The following is a 16,120-nucleotide window of genomic DNA, read 5'->3' as shown; positions in this document are numbered from 1 at the left end:
GTTTTGTTCCTGAGTTGGTCCTATTTTAAAGTTGTTTTTACTTTCACGAGGAAGCAGAATATTGATACTTTGACAGATGGCTCAAATTTAACTTGTTGAAGAAATAGTGTATGAGTCTCACAAAAGAATGACTTCTACAATACCAAGCATACACAGAACACTTTCATGCAAAAGGTGCCAACAGTACACGCATAGCGGTGGTCCTCACGTGTGGGCGACACTGGAGTCCAGGAGACATTTGCAACTCCAGACTGTCCCAACTGGTGACGACGGGCACTTGGAAAACCAAGGCCAGGAGGCCTCTATGATGACTAGGAACAGCCCCCGTCACAAACAAGGATCTGGCCTGAGACATCAATTGTTCAGGACTGAGATACCGACTGACCAATCCACTTACCTATCTTATCCCCATTTCTGTGTACTAAGACTATATATATAATCATAGAAAAATTCAACCTAAACAACTTCCTTGCCTGTCTGGGAAATTAAACTATATTCACCACAACAGAAAGGAAGAAAAAGAGAGAGTATACCAGTAAAATAATAAAAATACCATTTTTATCTCCTTTCCCAACCTCTGCTTCCGCCTTTCTAAACCGTCTTTTTAAAACATTCGTTTTATTTAGATAGAGGACAGTCATCTAAGAAGTCCCTGTAGCACTCAGGCACATGTGGTACTGGGGACTGAACCAGGAGCCTCAGGCATACAAGAACAGCATTCCACCAGCTGAGCCATTTCCCCGCCAACAAATCTGTCCTTCCTTCCCCTACCAGACCCACAGACATCCAAGTCTGGCTGCAGAAACTCACGACGAAGCCTTTCAGGATTTTCCTAGCACTGTCTACCTTCCTCCGTGAGTTCAATAATAAACTGTTGATCACACAGCTATTTCTACAGTATGAATGAGAAGCACAGGGGTTGCAACTAAGTGTTTTCGATTAAGGGGGAATATCAGTGTATCCACAGCTTAATAGATCCGATTCCTTTCATCTTTCGTGGCCATGTAAAATGTCTTTCTCATTATGGGGCCTGTGCAAAGCGGAGCGGATGCTGATGGCCCAACCTAGCGAAACGGCAGCGACTGTAGAAAAACAAAGGACACAAGGATACTGTTGTTGCTCCAACACACGGAGCTGATGCCATGCGGTGCCGCGTGGGGGTTGAACTTATCCACCAGCACCATAGACGAAGCGTCCCATATTTTAATGTCATCTCCCGACGACGCAAACCGGAGGTTTTCCTGCATGGCTGCACCTGCTGCTGGTTTCAGACGATCAGGGACAGGCAGGAAAAGAAAGGAGGTCACAAATGAGACACCCGACCTACAGCCAGGGACGGCGCTTGTCCACCCTTGGCCCCCGTGGGCTCAGCGCCGAGGAGCCGGCGTCTAGGCCAGAAGCCAGGTCCGGAGCTCTGCCCGGGGCTCTCCACCCACCCACCCAGCCAGCCAGCCACCCTGCCTGCCAAGGTCACCTGGCCGGCTCCAGGGCCCCCCGGGATGCCTGACTCGCCGCCCCGCTTGCCCTGTGCCTGCGAGGCGCTTCCCCCTTCACATCTGCCCGCGTCTCCTCCAGTCTCCTTCACCACCCTGCTTCTTCCTCCTCAGTGAGGCCCTTCCCTGCCCACCCGGCTATCAAGCCAGCTGCCCCACAACTCATTCTCTCTCTCTTTCTCTCTTTCATTTTCCCTTTTGTTGCCCTTGTTGTTGTAGCCTTGCTGTGGTCATGATTGTTGTTGATGATGTCGTCGTTGTTGGACAGGACAGAGAGAAACGGAGAGAGGAGGGGAAGACAGACAGAGAGGGGGAGAGAAAGACAGACACCTGCAGACCTGCTTCACCGCCTGGGAAGCGACTCCCCTGCAGGTGGGGAGCCGGGGGCTCGAACCTGGGTCCTTACGCCGGTCCCTTGTGCTTTGCGCCATGTGCGGAATAACTTTTTTTAAAAAAAAAAATCATTTAAAGGGAGTCGGACGGTAGCATAGCGGGTTAAGCGCAGGTGGTGCAAAGAGCAGGGAGCAGCGTAAGGCTCATGGTTCGAGCCCCCGGCTCCTCACCTGCAGGGGAGTCGCTTCCCAGATGGTGAAGCAGGTCTGCAGGTGTCTGTCTTTCTCTCCCCATCTCTCTCTGTCTTCCCCTCCTCTCTCCATTTCTCTCTGTCCTATCCAACAACGACATCAATAATGATGATAATAATAACCACAACAACCAAAAATCAAGGGCAACAAAAGGGGAATAAATATTAAAAAAAAATTTTTAATCATTTAAAAAAAGAAAACAGAAAATGTAGCAAACACATAACGGGGTCCCAGGGAGGGCCGTGCGCCGGCAACTTGTCTGCACACCTGGGGCGCCTGGCAGACACGTCGCACGGCCGCTGCTGGCTGCAGACAAGCCTGTCGGGCCGAGGCACCGAGTGGGCCCCAGGTTCAAATCCCAGCGGCATCCCAAGCGCGCGGGGCAGTACAAGCCCGCGGCTTCAAGAGAGGAAACAGGGGCCGGGCGGCGGGGCGCCGGGTCCCGGGTTCGAGCCCAGGACACCACCTGCGGGCGGGGCGGGGAGGGAGTGAAGCAGGGCTGCAGGTGTCTGTCCGTCTCTCTCCAACAATAAAAAAATAAATGAAAATGTTAGAAAGGAAACAGGGGCCGGGCGGCGGGGCGCCGGGTTGCGCACATGTCACAGGGCGCCAGGTCCGGGTTCGAGCCCCCCGGCCACCACCGGGGGTGTGGGGTGTGGGGGGGGGGGGAAGGGAGTGAAGCAGGGCTGCAGGTGTCTCTCTCTTTGTCTCTCCCCGTGTCTCTATCCAGCAATAAAAAATTTAGAAAACGGGGGCCGGGCGGCGGCGCGCCAGGTCCCGGGTTCGAGCCCAGGACACCACCTGCGGGCGGGGCGGGGAGGGAGTGAAGCAGGGCTGCAGGTGTCTGTCCGTCTCTCTCCAACAATAAAAAAATAAAATGAAAATTTTAGAAAGGAAACAGGGGCCGGGCGGCGGGGCGCCGGGTTGCGCACATGTCGCAGGGCGGCAGGTCCCGGGTTCGAGCCCCCCGGCCACCACCCGCGGGCGGGGCGGGGAGTGAGACAAGGGCGGGTGTCCGTGTGTCTCGAAGTCCCTGTCCCCATCCAGGCATAAGCGGAGTTTTCTTAGAGGGGCTGCAGCTCTGCAGGCATCACGCGGCGGCCACCCGCCCGCCCCCGGGATCCGACCGCTCAGACCCTCAGCTCCCGGCAGTCCCCGCGCGGGAGGGGGCGTGACGTCAGCTTCCGGGCGGAGACACCGGAAGTGAGCCGCCCGCCCCGGGGAGAACTAGCCCGGCCCCAACGGGAAGGTTCCGACCTTCCGGCAGCAGCGGTGCTCGGCCCCGCCAGGGGATGGCGTCCGGGGGACGGTGACGCGGGGAGACGCGGCCGAGCAGCCGCCTCGGAGAAGCGGGCAGAGGCGGGCCGGGGGTGCGGGTCCGGGGCGTGCGCGGTGGCAAACTGCACCCAGGGCCGCCGCCCCTCTCCCCGGCAGAGTCGGGCCTCCCCGCCGCTTCCGCGCCCAAAGCGCGGGAGCACACCGGCCCCGCCACCGTCCCCGGGCGCCAGGCCTCTCCGGGCGCGCGGAGCTCTGACTCGCGGGGAGCCGGACTCGCGGCCCTCCGGAACCTCTCACCTCTCGGCCGCGGGGCAGCGGGGGCCCCCCCACGCAGCCCCCTCCGCGCCGCGCTTCCGGTTCCCGCCTCGAGAGTTCAACGGGGTGGCCGGAAGTCCCGCCCCCGAGCTGCGAGTGGCAGGCGGGATGGGCGGGGGGGGGGGTGTGCGCGGCTCTGGGCTTCCGCCTGCCGCACGCGTTACAGCGCTCAAGGACCCGGGTTCGAGCCCCCGATCCCCGCCCACATGGGTGAAGCTTCACCGGGCGGTGACGCAGGGCTGTGGGCGTCTGTCCGTCTGTCTGCCCGCCTCCCTCTCCTTATCAGCACGTTTTCTCCCTTTCCCTTTGCTGGGTTTGCAGTGCGCCATCAAGTACAGTGGTTCCCCGACCTCGGCCCCACCCCCGCCCCAGGCTGCTTTGCCCGGCTGGCTGCCACTTTCTAAAATTTATTTTACATTTGTTTGTTGGATAGAGACGGGCGGAAATGGAGAGGGGGTGGGGGAGACAGAGACCCCCGCAGCCCCGCCTCACCGCTTGTGAAGCTTCCCCCCTGCGGGTGCGGGCCCGGGGATCGAACCCGTGTCCTCACACTCGGCAGTGTGAGTCCTCAGCCGGGTGCGCCAGCGCCTGGCCGCTTTGTGCCTCTTTGTCACCGCCTTCCTCGCCATGCCTGGCTGTCTCCATCCAATAAATTAAAGATAAAAATAAAAATTTTAAAAGTCGGGGTCCTTTATATTTTATAGCTATCTATATCCATATCTATCTATCATTTTTTCTACTTTCCCGATGTCACTTCCTTTTTAAGTCACACCTACACCTATTACTACTTCTGACTCTTTTTTTTTTTTCTTTTCTTTTCTGATTGTCCTTTTTCTCTTCTCTCTGATAAGGGAAAAAAATTAAATCGAATCCACTGATGGTGAATCGAGCAGCTTCATCGACTGCTATATGTGTTTCTTGTAGGCAGATAACATCTGCCTGATGCTGTATCGCCAATTGACCAATAAGAACGCGTTTGGCAAAGGACAGCCCCTCAACATTAAGTTGGGGGACTCGAAGAGCAGGACCAACAGCTTGAAAGCTGGCAGGAGCTGCTTGTTGCTGGCTTTGAAAGTGACTGGGATCCATGTGGATTCAGTCGGCTAGGAAGGATCGTCAGTTTCCCCAATGAATGGGTACTCACGGGATGCACCACGAGAAGGTCGATCCAATGCATCCCAGGTAAAGAACAATCACCTCATCACAGACCCCTGCAAGCGTCCACCCGGCTTTGACCTGGCACGTTATGATCGGGCCCTCCTCAATCGGTATCGAACAGGCCATGGCCGGTGCGCCGCTATGTTCCACCGCTGGGGAGCCAGAGACGACCCGAACTGCCCCTGCGGCTCCAGACAGACTATGACCCACAGAGTCAACGACTGCCACCTCTCCAGATTCAAAGGAGGTCTCGAAACTTGACATCAGGCTCAACCTGACGCTGTGGACTGGCTACGGAAGAAGGGCAAACGCTAGAAGAAGAAGGGAAAAAAAAAAAAGTCGGGGTCAGGCGGTAGCTCAGCCGGTTAAGCGCAGGTGGCGCAAAGCGCAGGGACCGGCGTAAGGATCCCAGTTCAAGGCCCCGGCCCCCCACCTGCAGGGGAGTCGCTTCCCAGGCGGTGAAGCAGGTCTGCAGGTGTCTGTCTTTCTCTCCCTCTCTCTGTCTCCCTCCTCTCTCCATTCCTCTCCATTTCTCTCTGTCCCATCCGACAACAGCAGCAATGGCAACAATAACAAGGGCAACAGAAATGGAAAAAAAAAAAAAAAAGGCCTCCAGGAGCAGTGGATTTGATAACTCTGCAGGCAGAAGATAAATAAATAAATAAATAAATAAATACAATTTAAAAGTCCTTAAGAAGTGGAGGCGGGGTGATGAATCTGAATCTTGGTTTCAGAGAGGCTTTCCCTAAACGTCCAACCAGGGAGAAGAGCTAAAGCCGGGGTTTGAACCCACTTGCTTGTCTGTCACCGTACAGTGGGGTCAGGAGCACAGGAACATCACAGCCATCTCGCCATCTGCTTAGGGTCCTTTTGAAGGGCACACGCCTCCGTGAAAAAAGGAGTGGGGCTTAGTTCTCAAAAGCGCCTACCAGGACTTTTTTTTTTTTTTTTTTTAAGCTCCAGTGAGGATTTTTTACTGATAGAATACTTAGAAGAAATATAGGACATTGCTTCTGCAAATAGTGCCATTATCCTTTCATCCTAAGTACATACAGAGCGTGTTTCTGAGTTAGGTGCAGAAGCCCCAATTATATGAACTCAAATTGCAAATAACTGAAAATCTCTAATAAGTGCAATTTCTGAGAGAGAGAGAGAGAGAGAAAAGTTGATTCTAACCTAAGTTGTAAGGCTTTTTGGGGAGTTCAAAAGGAGAAAGATGGCAAACAAACTTAATTGTATATTTTCTATTCTTAAAAGCATTAAATCTAACTTGATCAGGGATGAAAGTTAAAAAAAAAAAAAAGGCATCAGAGGCAGGCAGGCACAAGATTTCAGCGGTGAGTGTGGTGTAGAACTGTACTCGTGTCATAATCTCTGAATCATTAAATTTCACAGTTGGGAAATGAGAAAACAAGGTAAGAAACTGGGGGACAGGTTGAATCAGGGAAAATTTGAGAAAAAAAAATAGCAAAAACTGTGAAGTGTGAAGCCAGCAGGGAAACTGTGAACGTATGAAATAATATATGAACCAGGGGGGTGGCAGGGTGGGCTAGATAGTGGGACTTGGAAGCAAGAGGTCCCAAATTCAATCCCTGACATTGCAGGTGCTGAAATGATAACTCTGGTTTTTTCTCCGACTTTCTCCTTTCTACCATGTGAATCAGCAATAGATCTTCTGAAAAGTGTCTTTTGATCTGTAGGTTGGGAGATAGCATAGTCGTTTATCCACAGACTTTCATGCCTGAGACTCAGAAGTCCCAGATTTAATCCCCAGCATCACCATAAGCTAGAGCCTGCCGTATGTACTTCTTCTTCTAGCGTTTGCCCTTCTTCCGTAGCCAGTCAACAGCGTCAGGTTGAAAGCTGTCAGGAGCTGCTTATTGCTGGCTTTGAAAGTGACTGGGATCCATGTGGATTCAGTTGGCTAGGAAGGATCATCAGTTTCCCCAATGAATGGGTACTCACGGGATGCACCACGGGAAGGTCGATCCAATGTACTGCTTGTGGGGAGGTCTCTTCTTGGGCACATGTATGGTAGGGAGGCAAAGGGTCTGGGGAGGGTCAGGACTTTTCCAGTAACTGTTGAGCAAGAGGTTGAATCTGGTTAAAGGAACAAGGAAGCAAGGTTATCAGTAACCAGCAGCCAGAGGGCAGAGAGAAGATAGATCAGGTATGATCAGAGGAATGGAATGGGTGGGGAAGTAGGGAGAGGACTTTCAGGCTAAACACTGATGATGCAGATAGTAAGGGCTACTGTGAGGCAGGGAGGCTGAGAGGCGGGGCAGACCCTGGAGGCCGTGTCCTTCCTTGCTCGACCTCTTAGAGAGAGACTGATAGGATGGCCGTGCCCCTCAGGCACTCATCTTTCAATGGGGGGTCCCGCCAAGCTCAACCGTTATCCTCACAATTCCCTACATGAGTCAAGCAGTTCTTCTTCTTCTAGCATTTGCCCTTCTTCCGTAGCCAGTCCACAGCGTCAGGTTGAGCCTGATGTCAAGTTTCGAGACCTCCTTTGAATCTGGAGAGGTGGCAGTCGTTGACTCTGTGGGTCATAGTCTGTCTGGAGCCGCAGGGGCAGTTCGGGTCGTCTCTGGCTCCCCAGCGGTGGAACATAGCGGCGCACCGGCCATGGCCTGTTCGATACCGATTGAGGAGGGCCCGATCATAACGTGCTAGGTCAAAGCCGGGTTGACGCTCGCAGGGGTCTGTGATGAGGTGTTTGTTCTTGACCTCAGCTGACTGCCAACTCTGTTTCCAAGAGTCTGGAACAGAGAAGTTCAGTGTAGGCGTAGGGGACCAGATTGGGTGACGAGACGTCAAGCGTTGGACAGGGTGGGCGAAGATATCCGCGTATATTGGCAGGTCCGGTCGAGCGTAGACGTGGGAAATGAACTTAGATGATGCCGCATCCCGACGAATATCTGGCGGGGGCGATGTTGCTAAGAACTGGCAGCCATGGAACCGGGGTGGAACGGATGGTTCCAGAAATTATCCTCATGGAGGAATATAATTTGGAATCGACCAAGTGGACATGGGGGCTACGGAACCATCCTGGGGCACAGTATTCTGCAGTGGAATAGCATAATGCCAGAGAGGATGATCGTAGTGTGGAAGCGCTCGCGCCCCATGAGGAGCTGGCCAGTCTTGCAATGATGTGATTCCTCATGCCCACCTTTGCTGCAGTTTTTATGAGTCGAGCAGTGATATGGTTAAAATAATCAGAAAGACAACCTGATACAGTGCCCTTGCACATACTGTGTGATAATGAGTGTGCATTAATTATCACATTCTACCATCGCACGCATTTACAGGGGGCATACGTCACGTAGGCCTTTCTGAAAACATGTATGGCTCATTGTATGTCTCCATTTCACAAGTTAAGACAAGGTTAGACAACCTGCCCAAACTTATGGGCACGAGTTAAACCTAGAACTACAAGACTACAAAGACTGTTCTAAGTCAGCGTGCTTTGTAAATCAAAGTCAGAATACAGCATCAAGGCCCAGACCTCCAGGGTTTTGTTTGTTTGTTTGTTTTGTTTTGTTTTTAATTTTACTTTAAAAATGGACCTTGACCCTTGTGGTCTGGGTGGTGGTGCAGTGATAAAGTTTTGGACTCTCAAGCGTGAGGTCCCAAGTTTGATCCCCAGCAGCATGTGTGCCAGAGTGATGTCTGGTTTTCTCTCTCTTCCTATCTTTCTCATAAATAAATAAAATCTTTTTAAAAAATGGGTCTTACAATCACTAAATAATGTGATGATAACAATAACTATCCATTGTCTTCTTGAAGCCTAAGACAGCAGGAACCTCACATTTCTATTATAGAGCCTATATTTCCCCCAGTCCTGGAACCTTAGGGTGGGGCCCACTTTCTTGCATGCTTCTCTCAATTCATATCAAATAATATTGCATCCGCCGATTGCATCCGCCGATTGCAACCTAATCAACGCAACGAGTGCCACCCCAGCATGCTTCGCTTCAGACTGTGTCCAGAGACTTCAGGTGTGGAATGACAACCCTTCAGCTTCATCACTCGTGTGAGACCTTTCCTTTCATAGTATTCTCTATTTCCATCCCAGGTGTTCCGCTCCTCAATAAAGTCCCCAAACCTAGATATAGTCCAGGTCCCCTGAGATAGAGCATATGTTCACACGTGCCCATAAGCCAGGGCAAAATATATACTTGAAAGCAGAAGGACACAAGAGCATGCAGGTAGTACCCCCAACACTTCATCTGCACTATTCCAGTCTTTAGGTCCATGTTTGTTCAACAATTTGTTTGGCTTCGTATGTTAACTCTCTTTTCAGCCACCAGGTTTCAGATGCCAGCATGATGCCGACCAGACTTCCCTGGACTGAAGATCCCACCAATGTGTCCTGGAACTCTGCTTCCCCAGAGACCCACCCTACTAGGGAAAGAGAGAGGCAGACTGGGAGTATGGATCCACCAGTCAACACCCATGTTCAGTGGAACAGTCAACGCCCATGTTCAGCGGGGAAACAATTACAGAAGCCAGACCTTCCACCTTCTGCATCCCACAATGACCCTGGGTCCATATTCCCAGATGGGTAGAGAATGGGAAAGCTATCAGGGGAGGGGATGGGATATGGAGATCGGGTGGTGGGAACTGTGTGGAACTGTACCCCTCTTATCCTATGGTTAACTGTCTTAAGTTTAGAACACTGGCTTGGGAGATTTTAACCATACTCATAAATGAAGCAGAAAGTAAAGAGACGTTGCTCCACAAATTTCAAGAACCAGAGTGACTCCCATGTTCTTAACAGGAACGTTAGACTTGTACTAACGGAACATGACCTAGCCATTTTGTCATCCAGATGTCAGGGAAAAATAAAAACTAGGCAAGTCTCCAGAAACTTCCTTCCCATGCAGGCTATTAGGAAAATGTTGATTTGATGACGATGAGAGAGAGCTCGATCAGTCTGGGGGGGAGATGAGAAGTGTGTGCTTGTGGTGATGATGGTGGGGCGGTCGGTGCCAGGAGAACTGGTTCTCTTCTGTGGTGGAAATCCAACAGGTAGGGGCTGGGTGGTGGTGCACCTGGTTGAGCGGCTAATTACAGTACCCGAGGACCTGGGTTCAAGCCCCTGGATCCCCACCTGCAGGGAAGAAGCTTCACGAGTGGTGAAGCAGAGCTGCAGGTGTCTCTCTTGTCTTCCTCTCTATACCCCCCTTCTTCTCGATTTCTGGCTGTCTCTATCCAGTAAAGATAATTAAAAATGTAAAATAAATAAATAATCCAAAATTGAAAACAATATGAAGTGTCCCTTATTTAGAGAGATACAGATCAAAACAGGATTGGAAAGGATTGCTTGAGAGGAGTGGTGTGTGGCTGGTAGTGGGGGCAGACTGTGTGGTTTATGATGTTGTCTTTCTCCAAGGAGCAGAGACGGACAGACACCACAATCCTGCTCCACTGCTTCTGAAACTTCCAGTTCGCACAGTGCTCCCATGTGGTGGCCAGAGGCTCGAACCCAGGTCTGTGTGCATTCTACCAGTGAGCCATCTCCCAGAGCCCCTAGCCTTGCCCTTTATTGTTTCTCAGCTTTTTCCTGCATCTGACTTCTTTTTAAGAAAACCACATTTCATTGATTTTATAACTTTTTATTATTAGTGATTCACCATCGGTCTATAGAATAGCAAGTTTTCAGGAATACCATTGTGTGTGTGTGTGTGTGTGTGTGTGTGTGTGTGTCACTGCATCCAACACCAGTTCCTTTGGCCTCCTGCCCTCTGATAATCAGCATAGTACTCACAAAGTCTAAGACAGTTTGGTCACTTACTTGTCATGCTCAGAGGTTTGAGTCCCGATCTCACGCAAAGAAGACCAGAATCATATGCAATAGCAAGAGCCTTTATTAGCAAGCTTAAGCTTGGGCCGCCGACACCCTTGTATGCAAAGGGAGAGACTCCGATCATTTTTCATCCCACCTTTTTATAGTTATGGTACAGGTGGGGATATTTATGTGGAACAAGGAACAGTTGGTTTCAGGTCAACGGCTGCTCTCCTTTCTCAGTATTCGGAGACTTTCCTGCTCGTCTCTGATGGTTCAGGTGGAACTTTTTGTTAACCTTTTCTCTGGTCTCCTCATTGCCGTGTGTGTGTGTGTGTGTGTGTGTGTGTGTGCAAGTTTGCTTGACTCAGCTGTCTTTATTATACATCTGAGGGAAGCCGTCAGTATTTGCCTTTAAGGGCTGAGTGGAGCGCACCTGGTTGAGCACACATACCACATCACGATCAAGGACCCAGGTTCGAGCCCCCGTGCCCCACCTGCAGGGGGGCCGCTTCACAACTGTTGAAGCAGGTCTGCTGGTATCTGTCGTTTTCTCTCCCTATCTCCCCGTCTTCTCTCAATTTCTATCTGTCCTATCAAGTATAATAGAAAGGAAAAAAAGAATTAAAAGGCCACCAGGAGCAGTGGATTTGTAGTGCTGGCACCAAGCCCCAGTTAATTCCCTGGTGGAAATCATTTTAAAAAGGGGGGGGGGGAATTGGGCGGTAGCACAGTGAGTTAAGTGCACGTGGTGCGAAGCATAAGGACCACCTAAGGATCCCGGTTCGAGCCCCTGGCTCCCCACCTACAGGGGAGTCGCTTTACAGGCGGTGAAGCAGGTCTGCAGGTGTCTGTCTCTCCCCTTCTCTGTCTTTCTCCATTTTTCTCCGTCCTATCTATCAACGACTATGTCAATAACAACAAAAATAACTACAACAACAATAAAAAGGGCAGCAAAAGGGGAAAATAAAAAATATATAAAGAAAATAGTTGACTTTTACCTTCCTATTTGTTTCATGTCACAGAACCACCTCCATTCCATCCATTATACCCCAAAGGATACCATCTCAATCTCATCTTTTTTTTTTCTGGGGCTCAGTGCCTGCACTATGAACCCACTGCTCCTGGAGGCCATTTTTTTTCCCATTTTGTTGTCCTTGTTGTTGTTGTTATTGTTATTATTGCCATTGGTAGTGGTGCTGTATAGAACAGAGAGAAATGGAGAGAGGAGGGGAAGACAGAGAGGGGGAGAGAAAAACAGACACCTGCAGACCTCCTTCATCCCCTGTGAAGCGACTCCCCTGCAGGTGGGGAGCCGGGGGCTCAAACCGGGATCCTTACGCCAGTCCTTGTGCTTCATGCCGTGTGTGTTTAATCCACTGTGCTACCACCCTACCACACAATCTCATCTCTTTAACAGCAGAGTAGTATTCCACGGGTAGATATCACATAGCATCTTTGTCCATTTCTTGACCAGAATTTGGGCTGCTTCCACATTTTGAGTGTTGCGAAAGGTGTCAGCATGAACATAGGAGTATGTATGTCTTCTCAAACTAATGTTTTAAGGAAACCATAGTTTAAAAGAAACAACGTACATTTCAGTGCAGTCCTAACCCGGTCATACTTTAGGGCATCCATATTTAGGAAGGATTGACTGGCCTCACACTATGTTTTACAGAGGTTTTCAGAGACTTCAGCAAAACTCACACTTTGTCATCATCTTCGGTCTACACTCACTTGCCGGTTCTCCGAGTTCCCACAACAGCAGGCTGGGTATTGGATTCAGCAAGGCAGACAGCAGCCCTGCCCTGACAGGGCTCAGCCTGCATTCAGGTAGCAAACACCAGTTATGCAAAGCCGTGCCTTCCGCCTAGATCTCTGAGATTTTGCAAGTGCCATGGAGACCTGGTGCTGTCTAAATTGTCTGGTTTCAAAAGAACACAAAGTGAAATACGCTTAGGAGTTCAAGGTTTTCAGAGACCGGCAGGTGTTCTATCAGGCAGACACCCAAGTCTCCTCTCCAGCGCCAGGCCTTCTGACAGATGTCACCACCTGTCTGTCTCAGGGAACCCTGCTTCCTAGCACACCTGAAAACACTAGAACTAGGGCCCCCAGAGGACCTGGCTGTCTTACATGGCCTGGCAGGAATGGGATGGGGCAGGATGAGCTGAGATTAATGGTAACTGAGTACTCTTCTTATGGGAGTTCTGGCAAAGCAGCCGCTAAGGAACTTCACGGTGAATCTGGAGACAAGCATAGCATCACCGGCTGGCTTTGCCTCCAGAAACAATGCAGAAAAGTGGGGACAAGATCCAGGCTTTGTTCTCGAAGGCGTTTCCAGGAACTCTGCTTCCCCCTTCCCCTCTCCCCTCCAGTTTCCAGCTTCCCAGGCCTTCCCCACTTCAACCTGCATGAAAACCGGCTCTCCAGGAGGACTAGACTCCCCAGTTTGACCAGGTAGCAGGCAGGCAGGGACTGAGAAACTGCCCTCCCTGCTGTTTGCTGCCACAGCACCCTGTTCTCCTGTGCCCACCCCACCCCACCCCCTTATGGGTCGTAAATCACATGTCTACCCAGTGACTCCCCAAACTCAGCAGCGTGGTGCTAGCCAGTGTAGGAAAAATAGCTCGTGCTCCCAGTTAGCAGCATGGCACAGCAGAGAGACTTCATACATCTTTGATGAATGAACGGATGCATGTTTGGGTTTTTATCTCAGAGTCTGTTTCTAGAATTAACAGCAGAGTGGAAAAATGAATTGCCAGCAGGAAGTCTTGAAGGTGTGCCCACGAGTTAAGAGCTAATTGACACGTTCCAGACAGGATGAAGCACCTGGACTCTGACAGAGACGATGGGAATGGAGGTAAGCAGTCAGAATCTAAACCAAAGTCAGGCTTTTCTTAAAAAAAAAAAAAAAAACTGAAGGAGGAGGAGGAGGAGGAGGAGGAGGAGGAGGAGGAGGAGGAGGAGGAGGAGGAGAAGGAGAAGGAGAAGGAGAAGGAGAAGGAGAAGGAGAAAGCAGCTATTTTATGAGCAAAAGCGATTGAATGAGTCCTGTGTGTTTTCTTCTCTGGAGTTTTAAATTTAGACAAAGGTCTGGGAAGCCAGACTTGCCCTGTGAGAAGCAATCAATCAACAAGATTCATGAAAGTGAGAAGAGGTGATTGAAGTCCACAAAGAGGTGAGCAAGGTGCATAGAGTTTCTGAGAGAGAAATGAAAGCAAGTGTTTCAACTGCTGAAGAATCGAGAAGACTGACAAGGAAAGCAAAGATTTTAGTGCAGAGCAGGAAATAATGAGGGAAGTTTGCATCCACCCTGAATATAGTCACTAAATGTGCAGACTACCCATAATGCTATACTGACAGCAAAATTTCTAATTTTATAAGCTGCCTTCTACTTTGGTGGGAGAGACGTAAAAAGCAAGTCAACAAGTTTCTGAGGCTTGTGGGGGGTGGGGTGGGGAGAGGAGAGTATCACTCCCAGAACATGTCATAGGATAAGTGCAGCTGGGTTGCAGTTATACCTTGACAATCTTAGGCCCGTGACATAGAGATAGCATGTAAGGTCTTCCTGAAATATGGGAAGGTTGTGTTATGACGTCTGGGTTCTTATCCAAAAGGTGGGGGACAGAAGTGGACAAATAGGGGGGCCAGGCAGTGGCACACCTGGTTAAGCGCACACATTATAGTGCACCAGGACCCGGGTTCAAGCCCCTGGTCCCCAACTGCTGGAGACATCTATTATGCACATAGTTGTGGGTTTTCATAAATCTGTCCCCACTACCACTTTTCAGAAAATAGACACAACTTATTGTGCTCTCACTCTGACTTCAGGAAATTCTGTTTGGAGATTCATTTCTTCAAAGTAATGATAACCTGCAAATGCATTTCCTTCTGAATAGGTAATGGCTGCATAATGTAAGACACTCAGCAGTAGAAAACAGTAAACAGTAAATCTCTTAGTTTCTGATACAGAGCTGCAATTTCTTCTCTATAGGACAGCAACTAAAAAAGAATTGTTTATGCACCATTTCGAGAGTAGTCTCTGTGTATGTAGCATTTTAATGTAGTTCATCATGAGCACAGGGAACACAAGCTTTTACTTCCTGTGCATTAGTGCCTGCACTACAAATCCACTGCTCCTGGCAACCACTTTTTTCCATTGTTGTTGTTGCTGTTGTTATTGGATAGGACAGAGAGAAATTCAGAGAGGAGGGGAAGACAAAGAGGCGGAGAGAATGACAGACACCTGCAGTCCTGCTTCACCACCTGTGAAGTGACCCTCCTGCAGGTGGGGAGCCAGGGGGAAGCTGGAACCAGGATCCTTGTGCCAATCCTTGCGCTTGGCACTTCACCCGCCACACTACCGCCTGACCCCCTACCCCAGTCTCTTATCCCATTTACATATCACGTCATTTTCACTACCTAGATGGATTGTGTTTTATTTTTTATAATGTTTTTTTAAAATATTTTATTTATTTATTCATGAGAAAGATAGGAGGAGAGATAAAGAACCAGATATCACTCTAGTACATGTGCTGCCAGGGATTGAACTTAAGACCTCATGCTTGAGAGTCCAATGCTTTATCCACTGCGCCACCTCCCGGACCACGGATTGTGTTTTATTGAGTGAAGTCTGTCACATTAAACATTTCCAAATATTCCTTGAAGATACACAGTTCTCACATATGCAAGTTCAAGTATATATGCCAACACTGTTCTACAGTACTATGTTAGTATATGTGATTTAGAGTGCTCTAGAAAACAGTTCAAAAATAAGCTTCTGGCATTAGTCTCTGAGATATATTTAACCAGAATGTCCCAGATATCATCACTCAGGCAAGTAAATCAGCATCAGAATAGCAGTGGGGCACTTTGCTTTACTTTTTGTACGACATTTGAAATCTACAGTAGACTCATGTTTGTGGTGTATCACCGAGTATCAGTGTGCATTCTATCAGGTTCAACCTGATGCTGTTGACTGGCTACGGAAGAAGGGCAAACGCTAGAAGAAGTGTGTATTCTCTATCTTACAGTAAGATGGGACCTTCTTACACATACTCAAAGCAGATTGTATTTTGTTGGTATGCTTCTAAATTCTACTTATAAGACCTTATGTTTTGATCATCACATTAGGTTCGCTTGTATTACTATTTACATAATCACTGTTTTACCTGGGTCCCGCCCTGCCTGCAGGGTATTGGTTTAATCCCCACTGGTTAGATGGAAGCTTTCTATGTTCTGTTCGAGCTCTTTTTCTGCTCCGCCCCCTCTCCTAGTCATTTCCTTTTCCTTGCCACTTCCGGTGAAGAGCTGCATAAAAGGCAATGTATCTGATTAATAAACGAGATGCTGCTTCCCAGCTCAGCCATGAGTCCCTGGTCGTCTGTCTACCTCCCCTGAAGCTAGCCCGGCAACTGGTGCCCCAAACTGGGACTGGCAGTATTTCTTTTTCTGTGGACTACTTTTGTGTCCTTTGTCTATGTTTCAGACACTGGAAAGAT

The 16,120-nt window shown here is 49.7% G+C and overlaps 1 protein-coding gene across 3 annotated transcripts in view; it reads right to left on the bottom strand.

Annotated features, from left to right (window-relative positions):
• NEDD1 (NEDD1 gamma-tubulin ring complex targeting factor) overlaps positions 1 to 3,753 on the bottom strand; it is a 38,610-nt gene extending 34,857 nt beyond the window's left edge. Inside the window, exons 1-2 of one of the 3 annotated variants that reach the window (XM_007522040.3) lie at positions 3,653 to 3,753; positions 1,112 to 1,258 (exon numbers count right to left, since the gene is read on the bottom strand). In XM_007522040.3, coding sequence (XP_007522102.1) covers positions 1,112 to 1,247 — 136 coding nt within the window. In that variant the 5' untranslated portion in view covers positions 1,248 to 1,258; positions 3,653 to 3,753. Of the gene's footprint in view, positions 1 to 1,111; positions 1,259 to 3,334 lie in introns of all 3 variants that reach the window. The other 2 variants (XM_060195583.1, XM_060195584.1) reach the window with 2 other exon arrangements.
• Positions 3,754 to 16,120: the final 12,367 nt, after the last annotated feature.

The sequence above is a fragment of the Erinaceus europaeus genome, chromosome 7 (genome assembly GCF_950295315.1).
Source record: "Erinaceus europaeus chromosome 7, mEriEur2.1, whole genome shotgun sequence".
Lineage (NCBI taxonomy): Eukaryota > Metazoa > Chordata > Mammalia > Eulipotyphla > Erinaceidae > Erinaceus > Erinaceus europaeus.
Note: the sequence above shows the minus strand (reverse complement) of the source record. Positions and strands in the feature narration are given on the sequence as shown.